Genomic DNA, 21,739 nt, shown 5'->3' with positions numbered 1-21,739 from the left:
CGAGTGATCTCTGATCTTCTGTAAGGAGACTAGCCTTGGGATCAGAAAACTGAATGCTATGAGACTTGATTCAGTCTTGCACGTCACGCAGCATTTGTACAAAGGAGAAAGAAAACAAGCAAATTGCAGAGATTCAGTGGCATTTTGGTAGGCTAAAGAGTTGCAGGAGGTTTGGGGTTTTGTACTGATGTGGTGCGATAAGATGTGATATAAAAACATGGAACAAAGTGATGGGATTGTTTCAGATACAAATGCAGCTCTGAAATGTGGTATCTCCCTGTGAGAAACTGGAAAATTCAGATCTCCAAAGCCCAGTGATCTGAAGACAGAAATACCCCTGCTTTTCTGAAGTCCCTTTTAAGATGCTTGCAAGCATCACATCAGCATCCAGTATCTGTGCTCTCCCTAAGGCTCTGCAGCAGCTTTCTGACACAAACATGTTCCTCGAGCCGTGCACATCTCTCTTGCTGACGACATTGATGATGCAGGTGCACAAGAGAGAGAAGCCAATTTCAAAGCCATTTATGGTGTTGAAGTGCTAGAAACTCAGCAAAATAATACATTTGCCAAGGAGGAAAAAGTGAAACAGGTGGGTAAATGTCCATTTGGAAGGTTTTGCTGACTGGTGAGAGGGGAGGAGGGCAGGAAAAGCTGAGGGTGCCCACTGCTAGCAGTGGAGAGTAATAAGGAAAAGGGATGACGTGGCTTTTTAATCCTGTTTGCATATCTGGGAAGAAATAATTGCTTTGTGTGCTACTCGGTGCTACCTAAGCTAACTGGCATTTCCCAGAAAATAGAAGTGGGATGGATTATCTTTCAGATATTATTTTTTGTCAGCAGTTCCTACAATGTGTAGTGTTAGTAGCTGCTTAATCCCAATTTGGGGTGGTTTCTCAGGTGGCAAGTTCTTCTGATCAGAGTTCTTATGTGCCTGAAATTACTGGCCTATATTTTGCAGCCTTGCAGATGAGGCAGCGTCCTGTTTTCCCGGTGATGTCCAGCTCTCTCGTGCCTGAATGGGATCTGAAGAGTGTAGTGTCAGATTGGGGGGGTTTCTGCACAGCAGGTATGCTGCCTGGCTATTCTCCACGGTGGCCTTGCACACAGCTTTTCCTTTGGCAGACCTGGTCAAAGTGCAATGATGATAAGATTGTGCGTGTTCTTTTTTTCCTGCACACTATCTCTTCTCTGCAGTGGCAAAGTCATTTATTCCCACCGCAGGCTGAGAGCTGGTGGATGTCAAGGACTAGGCTCCACAGACACAGCCATCATGTGTGGAATATAAAGTGTGGAATATAAAGGTATTAGGAACCTTGATTGGTTCAGCTTGGTGTCAGAGGCATTCTGTAGTGCAGTCAGTAATGGTAGGTCTCTGCACAGAGAGACCCACAGCAAGGACCGCACCTAGGTTCATGTCATAGTGCTGTGTGTCTTCTGCTTTCTGTGTGATGCATGCTAAACTCTCCAGTCCTACAGTGCCTGCTATAGTTTATTTATTTAATACTATTTTTTCCCCCATGCACTGCAATGCAGTTAGTCCTCTGAAGGTTTTGCAAAGTGTGGAGTGTATATGGTACACATATTCCTGCTTTTCATCTAGAAGTCTGCCTTTTTTTTTGCTTTTTTTTTTTTTTTTTTTAAATGGAACATGATTTTGCTGACTCCAGCTCATACTGCATAATCTCAAATACTGGAGCACGTCAGACTCGCACCCCTCTGGAAGCTGTGGGTTGTGCCAGAACACTGAGATCCCGACACCCAGACAGTGTCCGTGTTGAGCATTTGCTGTTCTGGAGAAAAGGGCCAGAAATGCTGCAGCAGGCAGCAGTGAGGTCCTGCAAGAGAAGGAGGTAGTTGTGCCTAAACATGTTTGAAACCTTCCCTCTGACGATGAGTCAGAGGCTGTTGAAGTGGTGTAGATCAAGCAGGGTGTCTGGCTCCTGCCCTAATTGTGTGAGTCCAGCAACCTCTATGTGAAGGTTTTTCTCACTCATTCTGCATGAGAGTTTAAAGCAACTCAGGATGCTTTGTAACCCCACCCCCCAGCCTGCAGTTAGGGCAGATCTTTCCTGTACATGATCTGTACATGTGGGACAACTGTGTTGTTCAACTGTATTGAAGTTGTTGACATTTTTCCTTCTGCCCAAGATCAGGAGTGAAAGTGACTTTTGCTTTAAATAAAACAAAACAAAACACCCAAACATTCATGGACAACATATTTTAAAATATTTCTTCTTTTGGGGAGATGTTACATGGGATTTGCAACCCAAGATTGCAGCTGTGTCTCTACCAACGCTTTTTGCAAGTAGGGAGTGTCGTGTGCTTCTGCTAGAAACGTATCTGCAGTCATAGTGAAATTCCGCATAGCCAAAGCAACATTAAAAACAAACCCCAGCTTGGCTTCAATATGAAAAATACGGAACAGCAGTTGCTGTGTGCAGGATGAAAGCTGATGTTTTGCCAACCTGAAGTGTAAAGCTGGTGCTGGAACTGGGGCCTGAAGAATGGGAGTGTTTGCCAAAAGGAAATGGAAGCAGGGATGGAGGGTTTCGGGGAATGCATCAATGTTGGCCGTGCCAAAAATGCCTCCCCTGTGGACAGGTCTGATTACGATAGTAACCGCGTTAGCCCATGCAAAGTGCAGCTGGAGCCACAGTTGGCCTTTTGCATTTTCTAGCTGGGGAAACGGCATCTCAAATGCACAGCTAAGAGAGCTGGGTTTGGATCAGCCGTCTGTCTTAGTGACCAAAGGGCTGTATGCAGGGATTTGAGAGAAAGACAAGATGCCAGCATAAACAAAGCCCAGTTTCTCTGTTTGGCAGTGGGAAGGTCTACCAAAGATGACCTCTTCCCTCCCCACTTAGGGGGCTAGAAGGAAACCACAATTTTTGAGTTGCTTTCAGTTTTTGGAGGCGCACACACTTTAGTTGCATGCAGATTTGTCTTCAGTGGAGCCCATAAATTTAAAATCTGCTTGTCCAGTGTTTTTCGTTTTCTTTTTCCCCTTGGATAGAATATTCTTCCCATCCTTGTTGCTGAAGGATATCTTTGCAGTAGTCTTGAGCACATGGGAGAGCAGAAGCCCAGAAGGATGGTCAGTCAGGTGACAGCCATGTGCAAAGGAGGTGGAGATACGTATTTTTATCTCTCTCTCTCTCTCTCTCTCTAATATATATAAATACATAATACGCTTCAGGAGCAAGTTCTTCAGTGCATTAATGTCACAGCTGCCCAGTGTCATGCTGGGAAGCGAATGAGGAGGCTGCCCTGTGAGCCCCCTGGTTCCACTTCCACTTTGCACTTCTCTTTGTCCAAGCAGAAATGTGTTTCATCCGTGTTTCATCCTTCTAAAATTCTGTTTATTTCAGCATTCTTTTACTTTGCAGTGGTATTGTCCAGTGGTATCTGAGCAAAGGACAAACTCTGTGCCCGTGGGAAGTATCTGTGTGTTTGTTCCAGCTTGTGCATTAGTAACAGCTGAACCCACATCACCACTTGCTGAACCCATTGAACTCTGTTGGCTTTGAAACAGCACTGATCTCAGTGTCCGGCGGTTCTTGCTTGGGTTAGCTGAGATCTGGAGCAAAGTGGTAGACACTAGTGGGAAAAAAGACAGGTGAATGAGTGTAGGTTGAAAAAGGAGGTGGGTGAAGATGTTGTGATGGGGAAGCGCAGCAACAGGGTATCAACATTCAACTTGCTCCCTACGGCCACAGTGCATGTGGGTGGTGCTTTTACTTAGGGGTGCCATGATCTAGCAATTAGCCTGGAGGCCTGAGAATCAGGAGACCTCAGTTCTGCTCTGGTCCTGACTTGCCATATGACCTCAAGGAAATCACCTCGGTTTTCTTGCTCTGTTTCTTGTTCTTGCCTTTAATCATCAAGACCGTGAGCTGCTCAGGGCAGAGACTGTCACTTGATATATTTATTCAGAGCACAGATTCATGGGTGCCAATCTCATGCAATAAACAATGGCGATTTCGTCAGGATCTTTTTTATATGAAATGGCAAAAAAAGAAATGTTATTTAGACCTTAACTGAGTGAGAATCAGGAAGTGTCTAGCTTATAACGTTTCTCTCTAGTTCTCTGGCCTGCCTGTGGCACTGAGCTTGTGGGCAAGTGAGTCTCGAATGACTAAGGCGATTGGGTTCAGAGAAGCAACCGAAGCAGAGATGTTGATGCACTTCAGCATTTAGCATCGGGTAGAATGAAAAATGCAGAAAATGCCATGACCTGAAAACGTGGTAGAGTGCAAAAGTTTGCTGCTGCTGTTTTGCAGCTATTTTAGAGAGCAGCACGTTAGTCTTTCTGTGCAAAACCTTCAGAAGGCATGAAGAGTTTGATTACTGCAGCATGAGCAGTCTGAAGTCCCCAGTTTGGAAAAGTTTCTATAATCTTATCCCGGCCCCAGCCCTGCCTGGAATGGGACATTTTATAGACCTAGTTTTTTCAGGTAAGTTGCTTTTTTTCTTCATCTTGGTAAATATTGCAGGTAGGAACTTAGTTCAGAAGGCTTTCAGTAGATCCAGCTGGTGATTTAAGTCCGTCTCTGGCTATCAGGGAAACTTCTGTTAGCAACAAGTTATTCTTACATATTTTTCAGAATACCATGAAGTGAGTGATGCCTGCTAGTGTTAAAAGCAGAATATGGATCTAGTGGAGTTCTGGGGATGCCACGCTGTCTTTGTTTTCTTGAAGGTAATGAGTTACTAGACAAAATGCCAGCAGGTGGTGCTCAAGAATACATGGTACAGCTCCTGGGCTTTGTAGGACAAGCCAAGCATCTGTGTTGAACATCACAAGCAACTCTTCCTGTTTCTGGTTATGCAGTGTTTTAACAAAATGTTCTGCTGCAGTGGAGAAAACCATTCCGGTGTCTGCTCTCAGTGTTTTTTTCCCTCTGTACATTTGCATCTAGTAAGAGGCACCCCCATTTTACATAAGCGCCATCAACATTAAACTGTAACACTAGCTTGGCTCAGCCATCTCCGCAATGAGCTGGGGAGGACCTCTGTGCGGGAGGTTGACCTTTTCCCTTTTGCTGGAACTGCTCTCGTTGCTCAGCAAGAAATAAACAATTGCTGGCACACGCAACCCTCAAAGTCAGCGTACGTTCCTGCAGTAGCTCTAGCTTCTCCAATAAAGAAGCATTAGTTGCATGCTATTGCGCGGTAAAGGGCTGAAGAGCAGAGAGCTAGAATTTATTAGGCTCTTCTGGATTAGGGTTGGCAATTTTTTTAATGTAATGAAGATAGTATTTGCTGATGGAAGGACAGGTTCCCAAGAGTACACAGTGTTTCCTGGCCATTAGTAGCAAAGCAGGGATGAAATTTAGTCATCAAGAAGGCTAACTTCATCTTGCCCTTTTTGGATCAGGTGCGCCAGCTGCTTTAAGATGTTCCTAACATGAAAGGTCTTCCTAGGACTAAACCAGCAGTTGTTCCATGCCATCTGATTTTGTGCATTAGAGTCCATTTTTCTTAGATGTCAGCTACATCAGTATTATTCTTGTCCAAGGAAGTGGTGTATGAGCAAGGGCTACAGGATGAGGCCATTATGGGATAGAAAGACCATTTGAAGATGTTACTTAAAAAAGCTGAAAGTTTCCTAGGCTCTCCTGAACTTTCTGTTCACAGCAGTGTTCAGGAGGTTTTGAGAACTGATGGCAAAAACCACTGCTTAAAGATTTTTGTCACATTTGCTTGCTTAATAACACTGGAAAAGTAATTTTTCACATGTGGACTTCAATTCCTCCTCCTGTAAAAGAGGCTTGAGACATAGGTCTTTGGGTTTCTGCAAGACTTAATTAATTAGAGTGATTTGAGAATGAAGGATGTCCTGTCAGTGTCACTTATTCCCCATGCTCCTTCTTCTGAGTACTTATTAAATTCAGTGGTTTTGCTTTTAAAGTCAGCATAGGAAGATTTTGGAAAGGTACTAGCTGTGTGGTTCTGGCTGGTCAGTAACTAGGAGGGTCAAATTCCAAGTTGGCATGTGTTATTTTCACTCACATAAATTGTCGCAGGGGCTGCTGCTTTTAGTGAAATCCCAGTGAAACTGGATTCCCACCCCAGTATTTTTCTTGTACATGCTATTAATGACGAATGGTATGTGAGTATTTTCAGCAACTGAAGGCATCTTTTACACCTACATCCAGGGGGAATGAACTCCTCGCACGTGTTGACATGTCTGTTCTTTGATACGGGTCTTTACCAGGCAGCTTTGCTTTTAAGCTCCTGAGTGATTGTTTCTCCTTGCTCCGGAGTCAGCGCAGGTAGAATAGAGCAGATGGCTCAGTGTTGGCTAAGTGCTTGCTGATACACAGCAAATTGCTTCTGTAACCAACTGATAGGTTTCAAGCTTTAATTGAGGCTTTCAGCAAGGCGCTCAACAGTGAAAAGCATTCTGCTGAGAAAAACAGCAGCGTAACCATGGGCAAAGGTTCAGGATAGCAGAGTTCAACCCTCTTGGGGACGGCTCCTCTATTTATTTATTTATTTTCTGCTGCTTTCCCACCATCATTCAAGACTTCTGTAATGTTGCTTGCAGATTACAGCTCAGTATATCAGTGCGGCACAATCCTTTGTGCTGAAAACGTGAAGCAGAGACTGATAAGTTTGGATTTTCTTCTTGCGGTGGGCTCAGCGTGGATGCAAAAGTAGCTATTCCCTGATGCTCCCTTTGAGTCACTGTCTGCCTGGTCTGAGCAGCAGCTTTTGTAGGTCTCCCTTGCACAGCAGGGAGTACAGGTCCTGCTGTCTTTTCTCTTATGTACGTCAGCATCATCGGAATTTTAATTTTTAATGGACATCTCTAAAAGGGAAAGGAAACCTCCCTTGCTCCTCCCCCCCCCCCCCCCCCCCCCCCAAGCAAGAGTGGATTTGACAGCGGAAGAAAGATATTTGTGGTAGGGTTGTCTGAGCAGCGACCTGTTGGGCAAGAGGGTTTCCTTCAGCAGCTGTCCCTTAGGCTGAAGGAGCTGATCTCCAAAATCACGTCGTAACTCGCCCAAGTAAAGGGCAGCCCAGAGCAGGCAGGGATACAATAACCCAGTGGTCTAGCTCTCGCAGTCTCCCTGCCCCTACTTTTTATTCTGCTTTGAATTTGAGTTCTTCATAGTACAGGACCAAGGAATAAATTTCAGCATGGAAGATGTATCTGTTGAGCTAGCTTTGTTTAGTATCCTCAATTAGTCAGAAAGGAGTTGCTTCAAGTTACAAAGCTGGCTGGTTGGCTTTGAAGTTTAGATTTTATTTAGTGCTGGAGTGGGTCTAACAAAAGACCCTAAAAAAAGGCACTACATGAATAAGATAAATTCTCTGCTTCAGGTTTCCTAAAGAGTCTAAGAAATCTTTCTGATCATGGTAGAAGTAGTGCTGGTAGCTTAAAAATGCCAGTGGACTCTCTCTGCCCCAAGGAGCTCAAAAGTACAAAGATTTTTGCTCAGTTCTGGAATCCCAAACACATTGGTAGTGTCTGCAGCGTGTTTTTATGTTCCTTTTGGTTTTCAGTGGCTTAAAATGCTCTGGAAGTGTGAACTACTGCCAGCGTGCTTTTGTACTTGCATGAATTTAATTAAAAAGATAATTGGATTGCTTTATCAGCCTTTACATGTCAGCCCAGTGCCAACTTCTTCTCCCCCCTCTAACAACGTTGACAAACCCAAGGCATCTGAAATCTGTATTTTTCTCTATTGTTCTCTTCTCCTGTGTTTCGGATAGGGTACAGAGGTGACTGTGTTTTCTGTTGAGCATGAGATCTGCTGCCATGGTGGGAAGGAAGTGGCTGATAAGCAGAGAGCCAGCCTGCTCAGATGGTTCCTGCAGGGGCTGCCCTGTGCAAGTGGAGGGGGAAATGCCGTGCAGTGGCAAAGCTCCAAAACAAAACAAAGCAGACCGACCCTTTGCAAAGTCCTCTGCCTTTATTACACTGATGATGTATAGCCCGAAATGTGCAAGCTGAATCTTCAAGCTGCACAACATGGGCAGTTTTTGTGATTTCCCTGGAAATGCTGCCGAGGAATGTAAGATCCATTTTTAGTGCAAAACACTGATGTTTTCATGTAAATAGAGAAGTGCCCAGCCTTTGTTGTTTAATAAACCTGAGGATGTATCCAGACTTCTTGACATCCCTTTGACCGGAGGACCAGATTCACACACAGAGAGATGTGGAAGGGCATGTGAACCAAACAAAACGCTGCAGTCCTGGCCGTTGCTCTCCGTCAGCAAGCAGAGCTCCTTCCCTGCCAGCTCCGTGGCCCCATGCTGCCCCCCGCGCTGCCCCCAGCACTGCTCGCTTTGGCAAGCCTCTCCCGGTTCTAGTGCGCGCTTCGTGTTGTTTTTGGGAGTGGTGTTTTAATGCTCGTCGTCGTTTCCTTGTACTTCTAAAGTTTCATCAAGCCGCCTCTGGGAATTCGGGAGGGTGGGTTTTCTACTATTTATAATACAGAACAGCCTCTGTTCCAGTCATTTGTGGCAACATGGCTGCCAAGGAGGTAAGAATTGTCTTTTGCTTATTCACCTGGTCTGTGGATGGGGCAATCAGTGAAACAGTTCGGGCATGGCCAGAAGCAATGCCAGGACATGCAGAGGACTGGGGCAGATGGGATTAGGCAGTCAGGAATGCTTTTCTTCAGAGTGAAATGCTGTTGCGTGGAAGACTTGGAGACTTTACAAGTTAGTTTCTATTACAACTGGAGGGTGACAGCATGACTTTTCAGGATCCTTCAAGACAGAAAAAAGCCTGTGGGTCTACTGGAATTTTTCACTTTGATGAAATTGATTTTAATTCATTCTGAATGTGAATTCACCAATTAGCAATGCAGAATAAAGTATCTGTAGAATGTAGAATCTCTCCTTAATGACTGTAACTCCCTTTAAAAGGACTTACAGCTTTGGAAACAGTACAATAGCAGGTATCTTATTAGCCTGAGGAAGAAGGTGTTTGCAAGAGGAGATGATGGAAAGAAAGATGCTCTGGAGTTAAAAAACTTATTTTAAAATTAAAAAAGGGAGTTACAGTTTTTCATTGCTTCCACAGAAGAAACTGGTTTAGTCATACAAGATTTTCTTTTCCATTTAAATGTATTAAGTACAGCTTGTCAGGAAACAGAAAAGGCAAAACTCAAAATACAAAGCAGCCCACTTGACAGTGGCATGTAGGAAGCACGTATCCAGTCAATTTTTTTCAAGGGGTTTATGGTGGTGTCAGTGTGACCCTTTAATTTTTCTTGCAGAAAAAGATTTACAAGTACAAGAAGGTGCTCAGTAACCCCAGCCGCTGGGAGGTGGTGTTGAAGGAGATCAGGACGCTGGTGGACATGGCGCTGACATCTCCGCTTCAGGATGACTCTATTCACCAAGCACCACTGGAGATTGTCTCAAAACTGCTCTCAGAGGTATGACCTCAGCAGTGCTCCTGCAAGACACTGTCACATTTAGACAAGAGATAAACAGTTAAAAGTTTGTGGGTGGGTTTTATTTTAACTTGGGCTGTCAAAATTCTGCCTTTGAGTCTGCTCGTGACTTCTGCTGACTTGAGTGGAGTTTGTACTTGCTGGAGAGGAGAATTTGACCCATGTTAGGTAAATTTTGAGAAACAAAACAAAACACATTTCACTTGAGGCTTTTTTGTTGTGGTTGTTGATTATTTATGGTAAATTTATTATGGGTCTGATTCATGTCTTATTTCAAGTCAGTGGTAAAACTCCACTTGACTTCTATTCTATTGGCTTTGTTTCCATGACCAATAATTCTTGTAGCAATATGTCTATAGCAACAAATTCATTGTGCAGCTATTTTATTATTACCAGTTCTGTCAAACAAAAATATTTTCCTTCTTCAGAGGTATCTATCCTTCTTTTATAGCATCTGTTTCAAACAGTTAACTCTTCATGGGCAGGAAATGTAATGCCAAGCAGGTTTTTCATGTCTTGGTTCTGATGTGCAAAGTTTTGTGATAAGCAAAAGAGATGCTAGCTAATTTTCTCGTAGTAGGCAAAGATCTTAGCCGCTCACAACTTTGTAACCTCTGAATGGATCATACTGCTGAGAAACTCTTTTGCAAACTCTTTTGCATAGGTGGTAGCATAGGTGACTTCCAGTAAATTTATTGGCTTTTGCTGGTTCCATGATTGAAGAAGGAATTTCAGAAAAACTGCAGCAGTTAGTTTACTACCAACAAATGGTATAGAACACCACAACCACCCTTTAACTAATTTTTGTAGAAACATACAGCCTGTCTTAAGAAAACGTTTTTGAGAAATGTATCGCTAGCTTTAATTTTCCAACTGATTGAGACCTTCTCTGGTATTGTGGTGTTTGTATGCTCAGCTTTCGTGGCTGGTGTGGCTTGAATCTGAAGGTGCTGAGGGAGAAATGGAAGCTTACACAACCCCTCATAGGAGATAGTATACCACCTTCTTTAAGAGAATGATTTTAATTTGATGCATTTTATTCTGGAAATAAGCAATTGCAGTCCTTAGCCTTTCTGCTTGTGTCTGGTGGTAGTTAAGAGGACTGTCTCTGCTGATGTGCCAACTCAGACTGCTCTTTGCTCATTCATTTTTTCTGTTCAACTCCTTCAGAACAACAACTTAACCACTCAAGACCATGAGAGCATTATTGTGGTGAGTACCTTTCTGTCAAAATCTGAGGACAAATCTTGTATTGTTTGATAACACTTCTGTTAATGCTTGCCTCTGCCTCAGTAAAGTAGAGCACATATGAAATCATTTCCACCAATGCTGGTGAACTTAAGCAGGATCAAACCCATTTGTTCTACCGCTTCTTGTGTGGTTTTGTCATTCCTCTTGTTTCATAGATGAGTAACAATAAAGATTCCTTGTCAACTTACATGAAACAGCACAGCATGTTGAGGGTTAATCATCTCCCAAAATGGCCTCCTTACTAGGCTGCACAGTGCAATGTTCATATCTATATATGTACTTTAAATAGTCAAAAAACATCGTTTCCAGATGTGCCCTATAAAACCCCTTGGGCTTAGTAGTTTCCTGAGGGGCTAATGCTACCATATACAGAATGTCTCCATTGCTCATGGTATGTGAGCAAGTGATTGTTTTTGTAAGTGTGGATATGGGTTGTGTCACTGCAGTTTAACCCCTTGCTTACTTGCTTTATAAAAATTTCCTCTTCAACTTCTTTCTTTCCTGTAGGTTGCATTTATTTAGACATAGAAATAAGTGAATCAGATGGCAGCTCTCCTCCTTGTGCAACAAAATATAAAAATCTCAACAATTTATCAGAAAGGTGCAACTTGGTTCCCCATCACTGTAATTTAATTTCAGTCACTGGCAATTTCCAGGAGATTTTCCCAGTAATCTGATCTAGAACTTCACCTGATAGTATTGCATCTCTGTGACTCTTTCTGCAAAATGACAAGGTGGCAGGTAGCTGCTAGTAGGTGTGAATTGTGTTGAACTTCTGCTTAAGATACTATGGAATCGGGTCACTGAGAGAAGTTTCTGAAGTGGCATTTACTTTTCTTTGAGATCTGCTATAGGTTTCATTTTACTCTAGTGCCAAGGGTAATTCAGGCCTCCAGTTATGGCTGGTTATTTTGGAGGGGGAAAGGATTTTTTAATAAAAGATGTAAGGTGGCCCTGCTGTGAGCAGGGAAGTTGGACCAGGTAGCCTCCAAAGGTCCTTTCAGCCTACATTATTCATCAATTCTGGGTGATGGGTTCTTCAGTTCAAGTCCTGCCCTTCTGTGGGTTGTGCCCAAATCATTAAGGAGATGGCACTTTCTAGGTACACAATGATTTGCCATGCAGATGGAACCAGCTTTCCTTCTCTAGATGGTGCTGGAACAGATCAGTGTTAGAACTGATCCATTCCTGGTAAGGAAGGGGAAGCACATCTTGTCATAACTCGCAACACGAGACAGCAAGTTTCTGCTTTTAACCACAGTGCACACAAGGAAAATACAGGGTGCTTTCATGCTCTCACTCTTCCATGCTGACCGTACAGGTGGAGCCATGACCCGCTTGACAGTGTCTGTTGTGCTTATTCCCTACATTCTGTAAGATCTGGCTTGAAACAGTAAAGCTCATTTTTCTTAGGCTGACAACCAGCCAGTTACATCTCTGATGTATTGTGGTGATCTGATGTGGTGATCCTCTGACAGTTACCAGACAGGTATAAACACTTGGTGATTTTGCAATACGTGGCTCCTGTGGTTTGGCAGGTCCTATAGCAAACACTCCAAAAGATGGATTCAAGGAAGATGTTGAGCTCAGGTGTTGGATGAGGTGTGAGGATATTCTAGTCTAACTGAATAGTGTCGCAGTCTCCATCAGTCCACTGTTGCTGGACCGCCACCAGAGGAAGAGTGAACACTTGCAGAAGGATGGCACATGATGATAATGAACAGAAACTTCACAAATGTTATCTGTAACCACAACAGATCTTTGCAGATGTGCTTGGATTTCATTGTTAAAATTCACATTCATCTTGACCTGTTTGTTTGTGAAAGTTGCTATTGTGAAATGCAGTCATTGCAAGCAGACTTGCTGGGGCTGAAACCCTTAAGGAGACAAGAGGGAGAGCAAAAAAAAAACCCAAACAACTCAGGCTGCCTTAGTAAAACTCCAGATGCCATCCAGATAAAGTAGCTGGTGTTCAGTTGCTTGATACAAAATGTCCTAGCTGCTGTATTTAGAGTCTTACTCTAAATGGGTACTGGGAATCCCTTTAGCTCAAGACTCAAAAAGCCCGAAGGCACCATCACAGAGAGAGAATACATTATTCTAGTACTGTTTTCTAATTTCCAAAGGAAGTAACAACATAAGTTCATTACACCCTCAGTGACAGGTATGACTTCTAATATATTTACCAAGCATAGGCACATTGGTTTGCATAGCAACAAAGAAGAAATTGTTGATCTCAACTTTCACAAAGTTGTGTGCTTGATTTTGATGGATAGGGTCTTCCAGGGTAAGAACAGTGCTATATTACTTTTAGTGAGGTATTTCTCACAAAAAGAGCTCAAACTCTTCCTTGCTGCATTAAATCCTAAAACAATTGGTCTGTTCCTGTTTTCATTTAAACCATTATAAAAACTGTACTCCTTTGCTGTGTTTTATGTATCTACACCAAGGTAGTTAAAAGCAAAATTTTCGAGAGGATTCATAGCAGAGGTGTGCTTGAGCTTACATGTGAAATAAACACACAGCCCACCTCTAATTTCTCTGTTGATGCTTTTGTCCTTCTGTTTTAAAAGTGAGCCTTTTTTCCTCCAAGGAAAATATTTCCCTGCAAAATACTTACTCCAGTTGCAGTCCTCTAATTAAATTTTTCTCTCTCTCTCTTTCTCTCTTTCTTTTTAAAGGCAATTGCACCTTTGCTGGAAAACAACCATCCTCCTCCTGACCTCTGTGAATTCTTCTGCAAGGTATCAGAACAGCTTTGCTTTCTGAAATCTCGTAGTTGTATATGAGTGTAGTTCTTTGAGGGGGTTGTTGTTTTTCTTTAACTCCATACCTCATGCCAAAATTGTTTTCAGTTTTTGGTCAACAACCAGTGATACTGGAATAGTTAACAGCACCATTATGATAAATAGATCCATATCCTTAGTACATCAGACTGCATGGTCCTGATACTCTGTGAGAGTTAAAATCTTCAGACTCCCACCCCTCAGTCTGGGTACAAGAGATGTCTTACTGCATGTTCTGTTTAACTAATGCAAAAATCATTGGAGTCACTGTGTTCGGATGAGTTGGTAATGTGATGCGTAACTTGGCCCTAATGGTATTATGTCATTCGGTAATGGCAGTGGGAAGATCACAAGGACCCATCCTTTTTTCTAGTAAAACCATGCTTGTGCTGCATTTTGCATCCTTTCCATAAACTTCTGAGTACTTTGGATTGCAGAGCTTCTGGATTTGAAAATACTACTTTTCCTCTAGGCCTGTTCATGTTTCAGTTTCAATTCTACTTAAATTTGCTTACTGATGACTGGGTGTACATTTGTCAGACATTCTGGATGCCACTTATAATTCCCATCCGAAGTTATTCACCAGCAGCTTCTTCCTACAAAAATTAAGTCAGGTTTCAGAAACTCCTCCAACTGTTGCATTTTTATAAGCCAGTCTTAGGGTCATATCTAGCCTTGGACTCAACTTATGGTTTTTTGGTCTTTGGTCTCTATCAGAGGTGGGCACCTAATGATCTTTAAATGTGTGGGATGGGCTGTGTGTAATTGCAGGAAGGGAAACAGGTTTTGGACTTCTCCTCAGAACGGAGATGGGCAAGGCTGATGAGAAGGCTAACGTATCTTCAAAACTGACCCTGCCTTGAGTGGGAGGTTGGACTAGATGACCTCCAAAGGTCCTTCCCAACCTAAATTTCTCTGACTGATACATTATGATTGTATGTTTTAGCCTGTGATGGGGGGGTGGCTTATTGGTACCCTCCAAGATCCACCACAGGTTTTTAGTGTGGATCCCAAGGAAAGGATGTTTGTGCCATTACACTGCCTGTGTCTACACATCTTTTTGTCCCGAACCCCTTTATTTTTAAAATGACCAAATGTGGCAAAATGTGTAGAAGTCCCAAAAATACTACATTCCAGCCAGTTTTGTGAATAATAGGTGGTAGGGAAAGAAACTTGTGTGGTTCATGAGCTCCCATGGAAATATTCTATTAGATGCCAGCAAATCCATAGGAGAGAGCAGTGTTATGAGTACGCTAATCCCAGGAAAGATTAATTTAGCCCTTGGATCTTGTTAATCTTGGGGTAGTCAATGCATAGAGTGTGAAGCCAGACGAGACCCATCTTCATGATTTCTGCAGCTCAGAAAATGACTTGTTGCTCATTACAGCACTGCCGAGAGCGCCCACGGTCCATGGTTGTGATAGAAGTGTTCACACCAGTGGTACAGAGGATTCTCAAACACAACATGGTGAGTGCACGTGTTACGGGAACCTGGTCAGTTTGGAGAAGTTTTACTGTGATATCTTTTGTACTTAACAGCTGCTCTGTTGCCTGTAATGAACAAAGCACTGTGATATCTAAATCTAACCCCCCAAACTGTGAATGCTGCATGTAATCATGTGTTGCTTTATAAATGCCGAACTAATAAGCATTCACTGGGACTTTCAGAAGCATCCAAGCAAAGCCATGATTTGAGGAACGTTTCTTTTGGCGGCAGTGCCAGCAGATGCAGCTCCAGCTCTTGGCTCCTTATTTACTCCCCGCATGCCATCCTTATAGTTACAATGGCTTAAAATCAATTAAATAATAAAATCAGAATAGGGACTTTGTAAGACGCTCCCATCTCTCTGGATTTCCATTTTTCTTTAGACTCATGTCCAATGAGTCCTTACCTAGGACTCCTGAATTTCCTTATGCTTTTCTGCTATTCTTCCAACATCTCATTCCAGGAATTGTGTACTCTGTCATTTTATGATTGTTTTCTCCCAGGCTTTCTCTATTCTCATTGCTGATCAATTCCTTGGTAGCGATTTGAAATAAATGCCAGGAGACTGCCCTGCCAGCTTTGCTCTCTCCACCCTGTATACCAGATTTTCCCCTGCTAACTCCAAAGATATTCTTACATGACCCATATTGCTTTCCTAAGAGATGCCTGGGTGTTTCCAAGCCCTCCATTCTTTGTGGCATATTAAATTTCCTGCCATGGTTTTTAAGTTACATGAAGAAATTTTACTTTACAATGTTGTGTCAAAGAGTAACAAATAAATAAAATATTTAAGGCAGTTGACTTGGCTGTGATCTTAAGGATGGGTCTCATACCTCTGTAACTACACAATCAACTTCTTTTCACTAACTGATACAATTTTAGAGACCATCCACTGTTCTGTTGTGTATAGCATAAGCCCAGTAGAAAACAGTTCATATTTCTTATTTTTACAACAGTATTATTATTTAACTCCTTGAGTTTACAGAACTAGGTAGAAAGCCCAAGATGGCAAAAAGGTCATATTCCTGGCTCTGTGCCTGCACTCTGCAGACATGTAAACATTTTTGAATATTCTGTAGTGTTCAGTGAAATATTCTGTAAATGTTATTCTTGGATTCCAGACTGATTTTTTTTTTTAAAGCATCCAGGGCTCTTGAGGGGTCTCAAATAAAATCTAAATGCGTAGTGTAATGCTTGTATTTGGTTAGCTTTAGAGAATTGGGTATATTTACCATACTTAACATTTGCAGATTGAAAATCAACATGTCTGTACCGCAGTGTGTAGTCAGAGAATTTATGGTGTCATATATTAATTGGAGTGGATTTGGGCACTTTACTGCTCTCCAGGGACTTCTGTACTGAATAGTCTTTTAGAGAATGTGTGTGTGTATACATGTAAATAAAGTTATCCTTTAGGGGAACAGTGTTGTTGGCAGTAAACTTCATAACCTTAGGAGGCCCCATGCAATTCAGTGTACTTAAAGCAGGAGACCTAGCTGTCTGTTCCCACCTTTGCTGTTAATTTGCCTTGTGGTCTTTGGTAAGTTCATGACAAGTTTTATTCCACAGTTTCCTACCTATAAAGTGAGGAAAGAGTGTGTCATTTATCTATCATTTTGAAATCTCAAAAGAACAAGGATAGCTTTTTGTCTTACTGATACTGCTGGTTATGTGCAGGACTGGAGGCTGCTGTATGCTGAATTCATACGATCATAGAATGGTTTCAATTGGAAGGGATCTTAAAGATCATCTAGTTCCAACCCCCCTGCCATGGGCAGGGACACCTTCCACTAGACCAGGTTGCTCAAAGCCCCGTCCAACCTGGCTTTGAACATTTCCAGGGAGGGTGCAGCCGCAGCTTCTCTGGGCAACCTGTTCCAGTGTCTCCCCACCCTCACAGTAAAGAATTTCTTCCTTATATCTAATCTGAATCTTCCATCTTTCAGTTTAAAACCATTACCCCCTGTCCTATCCCTGATAAAGGAGTGTATCTTTCCTGTAACCCCCTTTAAGTACTGGGAGGCCGCTCTAAGGTCTCCCTGGACCCTTCTCTTCTCCAGGCTGAACAACCATAGGAGAGGTTCTCTAGCTCTCTGATCATCTTCGTGGCCTCCTCTGGACTTGCTCCAGTAGGTCCTTGTCCAGTTGTTTGGGGAGTACTCAGCTGTTTGTAGGCTCAGCCCAAATGTTTTAATATAAGCACTATTGTTTTTTTGGGGGGCGGGAGCAAACAATATTGATAATGTATATTGTTCTGTACCTGCTATGGTGATGGGGCATTGTATTATGTTTAGAGAGATATTTTATTTTAGAGTGGTCAGCAATGACATCCTCTGTATGATCTCTTGGACTTTATTCTAACTTTAGTTAGGATACCATCACAGGTTGAAAAATTATTCATAAACAAATTGCAACTGCAAAAGCTATCCTGCAAGGAGTGTTCATGAAATTACATGGCATCAAATGATATACGAAGCACATAGTCTCATCCATTGAACCAAGTGTATTTGCAGCTGTCAGAGGGAGTTGTTAGAAGTTCAATGATTTTAACTGTAATACCAACTGTGGAATTGCCCACAGTCCCTTTGCTGGGTGAAGTTACCAGGTAGCCATTCAGTGCTAGCAAAGAGTGACACTTAGGCCTGAAGGAGACACTGTTCTGCCTAGGCTTGTATTCACATTTTTGGTAATTTTCTCTAGCTGTAAAACCTATGAGATGTTAATATAGGTTGTGCTACAGAAGTACCTGAAACCAAAATAAGTAACAGAAGGTTTTAGTGCTTTGGGAATGTATCTTCCCTTTTAAAGACCACCAGTTTGTTACCACTTGTGGCATTTCTTGAAAATTTAATTTGCCGTTTATTTTTTCAGGATGACTCTTCTTCTTCAGCCAGCTGTTTGAGGGATAACTGGGAGGGCTTGTTTGTCCTCAGTGGGCCTTGGTCACTGCTTGGAAATTTAGCTTTGTAGTTCTGTAACACCTGTGTAATAAAGGTTGCATCTGTGTAAATGTGAAGAAATGTGCTGTGGAATAACACTCACCAGACAGCAGATTTTACTCCTTTCACATCTAAAAATAGCAGGTGATGTGAGGAGATGCAGGATTTCAGTTAGCAGGTGCCTTTCCAACTGCGGGATTTGAAGAAAGTGATGTTGAGCTCACCTGTCAAATTCACATTGTAACTGGAGTGAAATCCCTGGAGAAAGAACTGATATCTGGTTTTATACTTGATCACTTATTGATTGCGTGTCAAAAAGATTATGTCCAAAACCAGAATAGATATTGTGTCAAACATGGAAGTAGAAAATTATTTTTGAGTTTTATTTGTAAAAAAGTACAGTTATAAGTGGAATTAAAAATGCAAAACAACAAAAAAGCCATTTCAAAATAAAGGTATAAAGTGAAATGTACAAAAGGAAGGTAAGTGCAGGTAGGATTTTTAAATGTTTTTCATTAAACACGTCTTTTCTTTCAAGGTGGATATGGGGGAAAGAGGAGAATTGGAAAGCATGTCATTAGTGGGAAGAACATTACTTCAGCATGAATGTGTCAGCATAATAACAAATGTGTTTGAGTCGATTTCCTTTGAAAACTTACAGTTTCGATGTACACTGCAGACATGTTTCACTATCTTCACTGAGTTTCTCCTTTTTGGACAGGATTTTGGGAAGTGTCCTCGGTTGCGGCTGTTTACTCAGGAGTATATTCTGGCTTTGAATGAGCTGAATGCTGGAATGGAGGTGGTGAAGAAGTTTATTCATAGGTTAGTTACATCTAATTTATGGTGTATTTCCAGTCCTGAGTACATGCTTTGCTGTGTTATTTCTCCTAGCCCTGCTCATCTTTTTACTGGCTGTTAAGAATAGCTGGTGCTTTCTAGTACTGGTGAACAGCAAATAAATTAGAAGAGTCCATGAGGCAATGTTGCTGAAGTATTTTTTTTAAAAAAAACTAATTCTCAAATATGGCTGGGGTTTTCTGCCTAGTTAGACACTGGAAGCAAATGGTCTTTGCTGTGTGCGCGTTCTTTTTATACATTTAGACTCGGAGCCTCTACAGATTCCCATTAACTTTAAACCTCATAATGCTCAGTCGTGTGTGAGATTTTGGGGGACTGTAGAGATACCACATCAAATAAACTGACAATGCCTCTTAGCCTTGTTCATAAATAGGGCCATTGGGTAGAGATTTACAGGGTTAAAATAAGTCTGTTATGACCCTTCTGAAGATTCCTCAAGGCTCTCTATCCAGGTCTGGCACCCCGTTCTGTCTGACTGTTTTTGCCCGCTGAAGTCTCCCTCACGATGATGTCATCTTGGATTTTGTTTTTCAGCATGCATGGTCCAACTGGACAATGCCCCCATCCCAGGGTCCTGCCAAATCTTGTAGCTGTCTGCTTAGCAGCCATTTATTCGTGTTATGAGGAATTTATCAACAGGTCAGTATGAATTCCCAGCTGACCGCATGCTACTCACTTCCAAACCCATGGCATCTGTAAACAAGATTGGTGTGGGTACGGGTGTGGGTATGAGAGAGTGTGCCTTCATTCTCACTAGCTCATTACTTGTGGGAGTTCTGGTCAATCACATGCATGTTTCTGTAGATATGTGATTATATTTGTTACACACTGTGTGCTTGAAAACCTGATAGATGCTGAACCTTCATTCACGTGTACTCACTGAGGCATGTTTGGAGGCAGTGAGCACGACAGTCTGTTATTGCACATCTTTGGCTGCCATGCTTGAAAATGGGGGCAGTGCTGGTGATGGAAGGAGCTCAGCAGTTCCCAGTACAGAAGTACTGCGAGCTGCAGTATCCAGGATGAAGCTCAACAGCCAGCTGCATGCTGATCTTGGCCACTGTTGAGATACTGCTCTAAGGCAGACTGCAGCTGTAACCAGCCTTTTCAGGCCAGCAGAAGATGAGAGTGCTCTACAAGAGTCTCTGGGAATTACCCGGAGCAGTGTCCGTTTTACTCCCTTTCTGGCACATGAAGTGTGTGTTACACGTAAAGCAAAGGGAAGGGCGAGATCTTGAACCAGGGTTTGTGTGCAAATCCCTGTGTGTCTGCAGCTTTGAACCTGAGCTGATTTCACAGCGCTGTCTCCGTTATTGTGGAAAATTTGATTCCTGACTAACTGCAAAATAGATGCCGCAGTTCTTGACACACGAGCCAGTTTCCAGTAGACACTGAGGGTTCCCCTCTACTATGTTTCCTGTTTGTTTATGCCTATCTGACTTTCCTCATGGTAGAACATGGACAGGGGCTGCTTAGTGTCCAACAAAAATTCCAGACGCGAGGGCTGCAGACAAATGTCTGGGCATGTACTGTAGCCAGATACATACTTGGGCATGGATTCTGTTACAGCTTTGCACAACTTGGATGGGAAAGTTCACCTTTATACTAAACTGGTTTGTCAATCAGAGTAATAAAAAGCTTGAATCTTTGTAGAATAGGGGCTGCAGAACAGTCCTATTGGAGCCTTTTAATGTTTTTAATTGATTTCGGTAATCCGATTACACAAAAGAAAGCAATCCCGTGGGTTGGGGTGAAATTCAGTGGGAAATTGCAAAAGATCTTGGCTTCTCAGTGTTGCCCCCTCTCTCCTGCTTGCTGCTGTTATGTCTGTCTATTGAAATTACTTGTTTATTTTAAAAATTCAGTCGAGACAATTCGCCAAGCTTGAAAGAAATTCGGAATGGCTGCCAGCAGCAGTGTGACCGAAAGCCTAATCTCCCCCTCCGCCTTCTTCACACAAGTCCTGACCTGGTCTCTCAAGAGGCCACCTTGACTGAATCTCGTCTGAAACCAGTTATTGTCACTTCAAATGAGATCCACGTGGAAGTGGAGCGCAACAACACAGCTAATCAGAAGATGACAGCCAATGTTGGCAATGACAGCGAGCCCAACCTGATTGACTGCTTGATGGTCAGTCCTACCTGCAGCACCATGAGCATTGAGCTGAGTGCCCAGGCAGACAGGATCCTTGGCTGTTATGTTGAAATACTCAAGATGCTGTGAGTAACTATTTTAAACAGCTTTTTGAACAATGTAATCTTAACAATGGGGGGCTTTTCCCACAGGCCTGTCATCTTCAACATCTGTGGCCAGCCAGCACATGGTTATAAATGTAACTCCAGTTCTAGAGAGTCCAGCCTTTGAAAGAGACATCTGGCACTGCCAATATCTTCTAAAAATAGCATTAGAAGATGAAAACGGAAAGCTTATTTGTACAGTGAGCCTCAGGCATATTACAGAAGACGAGATGTTGTTGCCAGTGGTTTCTGTTTTGTTCTTGCCCACCCAAAAAAAAAAAAAAAAAAAAAAAAAAATCCATTTGTTTCCTCCAGGGCTCTGGGGATTGCCCGAGACAGAGCTAGAAAAGACAGGTCTGTGCTAGGCTCGGTGCCTGTGCAGTGATAGGCAGCACTGCTCCCCTGGCTTCAGTAGGGGTTGGATGAGGTCAGTGTGTTTCACTTAGGTGTTCTCCCTTCACATGTTTGTAGAAGTTTTATGACTTGTTCAGATTTACCTGTGTTAGAGTGCAACCTCTATTTGTTGACCAGTTGCTTTGACACAGTGGACCTGTATTAGTGAACAAATACTTCAGTAGCCTTTACAAAATGATGGCTCTGTTGTTTCCTGGAAGGCAGATCTTCTGAATATCTTCAAGATGAAGTTAAATAAAAAGTTATTCAGGAAAAGCTTGGTTTTCTCCTGGATAAATACATGAAAAGGAATAACACAAAAGGTGGGCTGCAGAATGGAAGCTTGTAATAGAAGTGCAGTAAAACAACC

The 21,739-nt window shown here is 42.5% G+C and overlaps 1 protein-coding gene across 1 annotated transcript in view; it reads left to right on the top strand.

Moving 5' to 3' along the window:
- Positions 1–21,739, top strand: part of CMIP (c-Maf inducing protein) — a 135,714-nt gene that overhangs the window by 89,531 nt on the left and 24,444 nt on the right. The window contains exons 4-10 of the mRNA XM_074839471.1: positions 9,237–9,398; positions 10,587–10,628; positions 13,349–13,411; positions 14,841–14,921; positions 18,600–18,703; positions 19,274–19,378; positions 20,605–20,958. Of these exons, the coding sequence (XP_074695572.1) occupies positions 9,237–9,398; positions 10,587–10,628; positions 13,349–13,411; positions 14,841–14,921; positions 18,600–18,703; positions 19,274–19,378; positions 20,605–20,958 (911 nt within the window). The remainder of the gene's footprint in view (positions 1–9,236; positions 9,399–10,586; positions 10,629–13,348; positions 13,412–14,840; positions 14,922–18,599; positions 18,704–19,273; positions 19,379–20,604; positions 20,959–21,739) is intronic.

The sequence above is a fragment of the Strix aluco genome, chromosome 14 (assembly GCF_031877795.1).
Source record: "Strix aluco isolate bStrAlu1 chromosome 14, bStrAlu1.hap1, whole genome shotgun sequence".
NCBI classification, from domain to species: Eukaryota; Metazoa; Chordata; class Aves; order Strigiformes; family Strigidae; genus Strix; species Strix aluco.
This window is presented reverse-complemented; position numbering and strand designations above follow the sequence as displayed.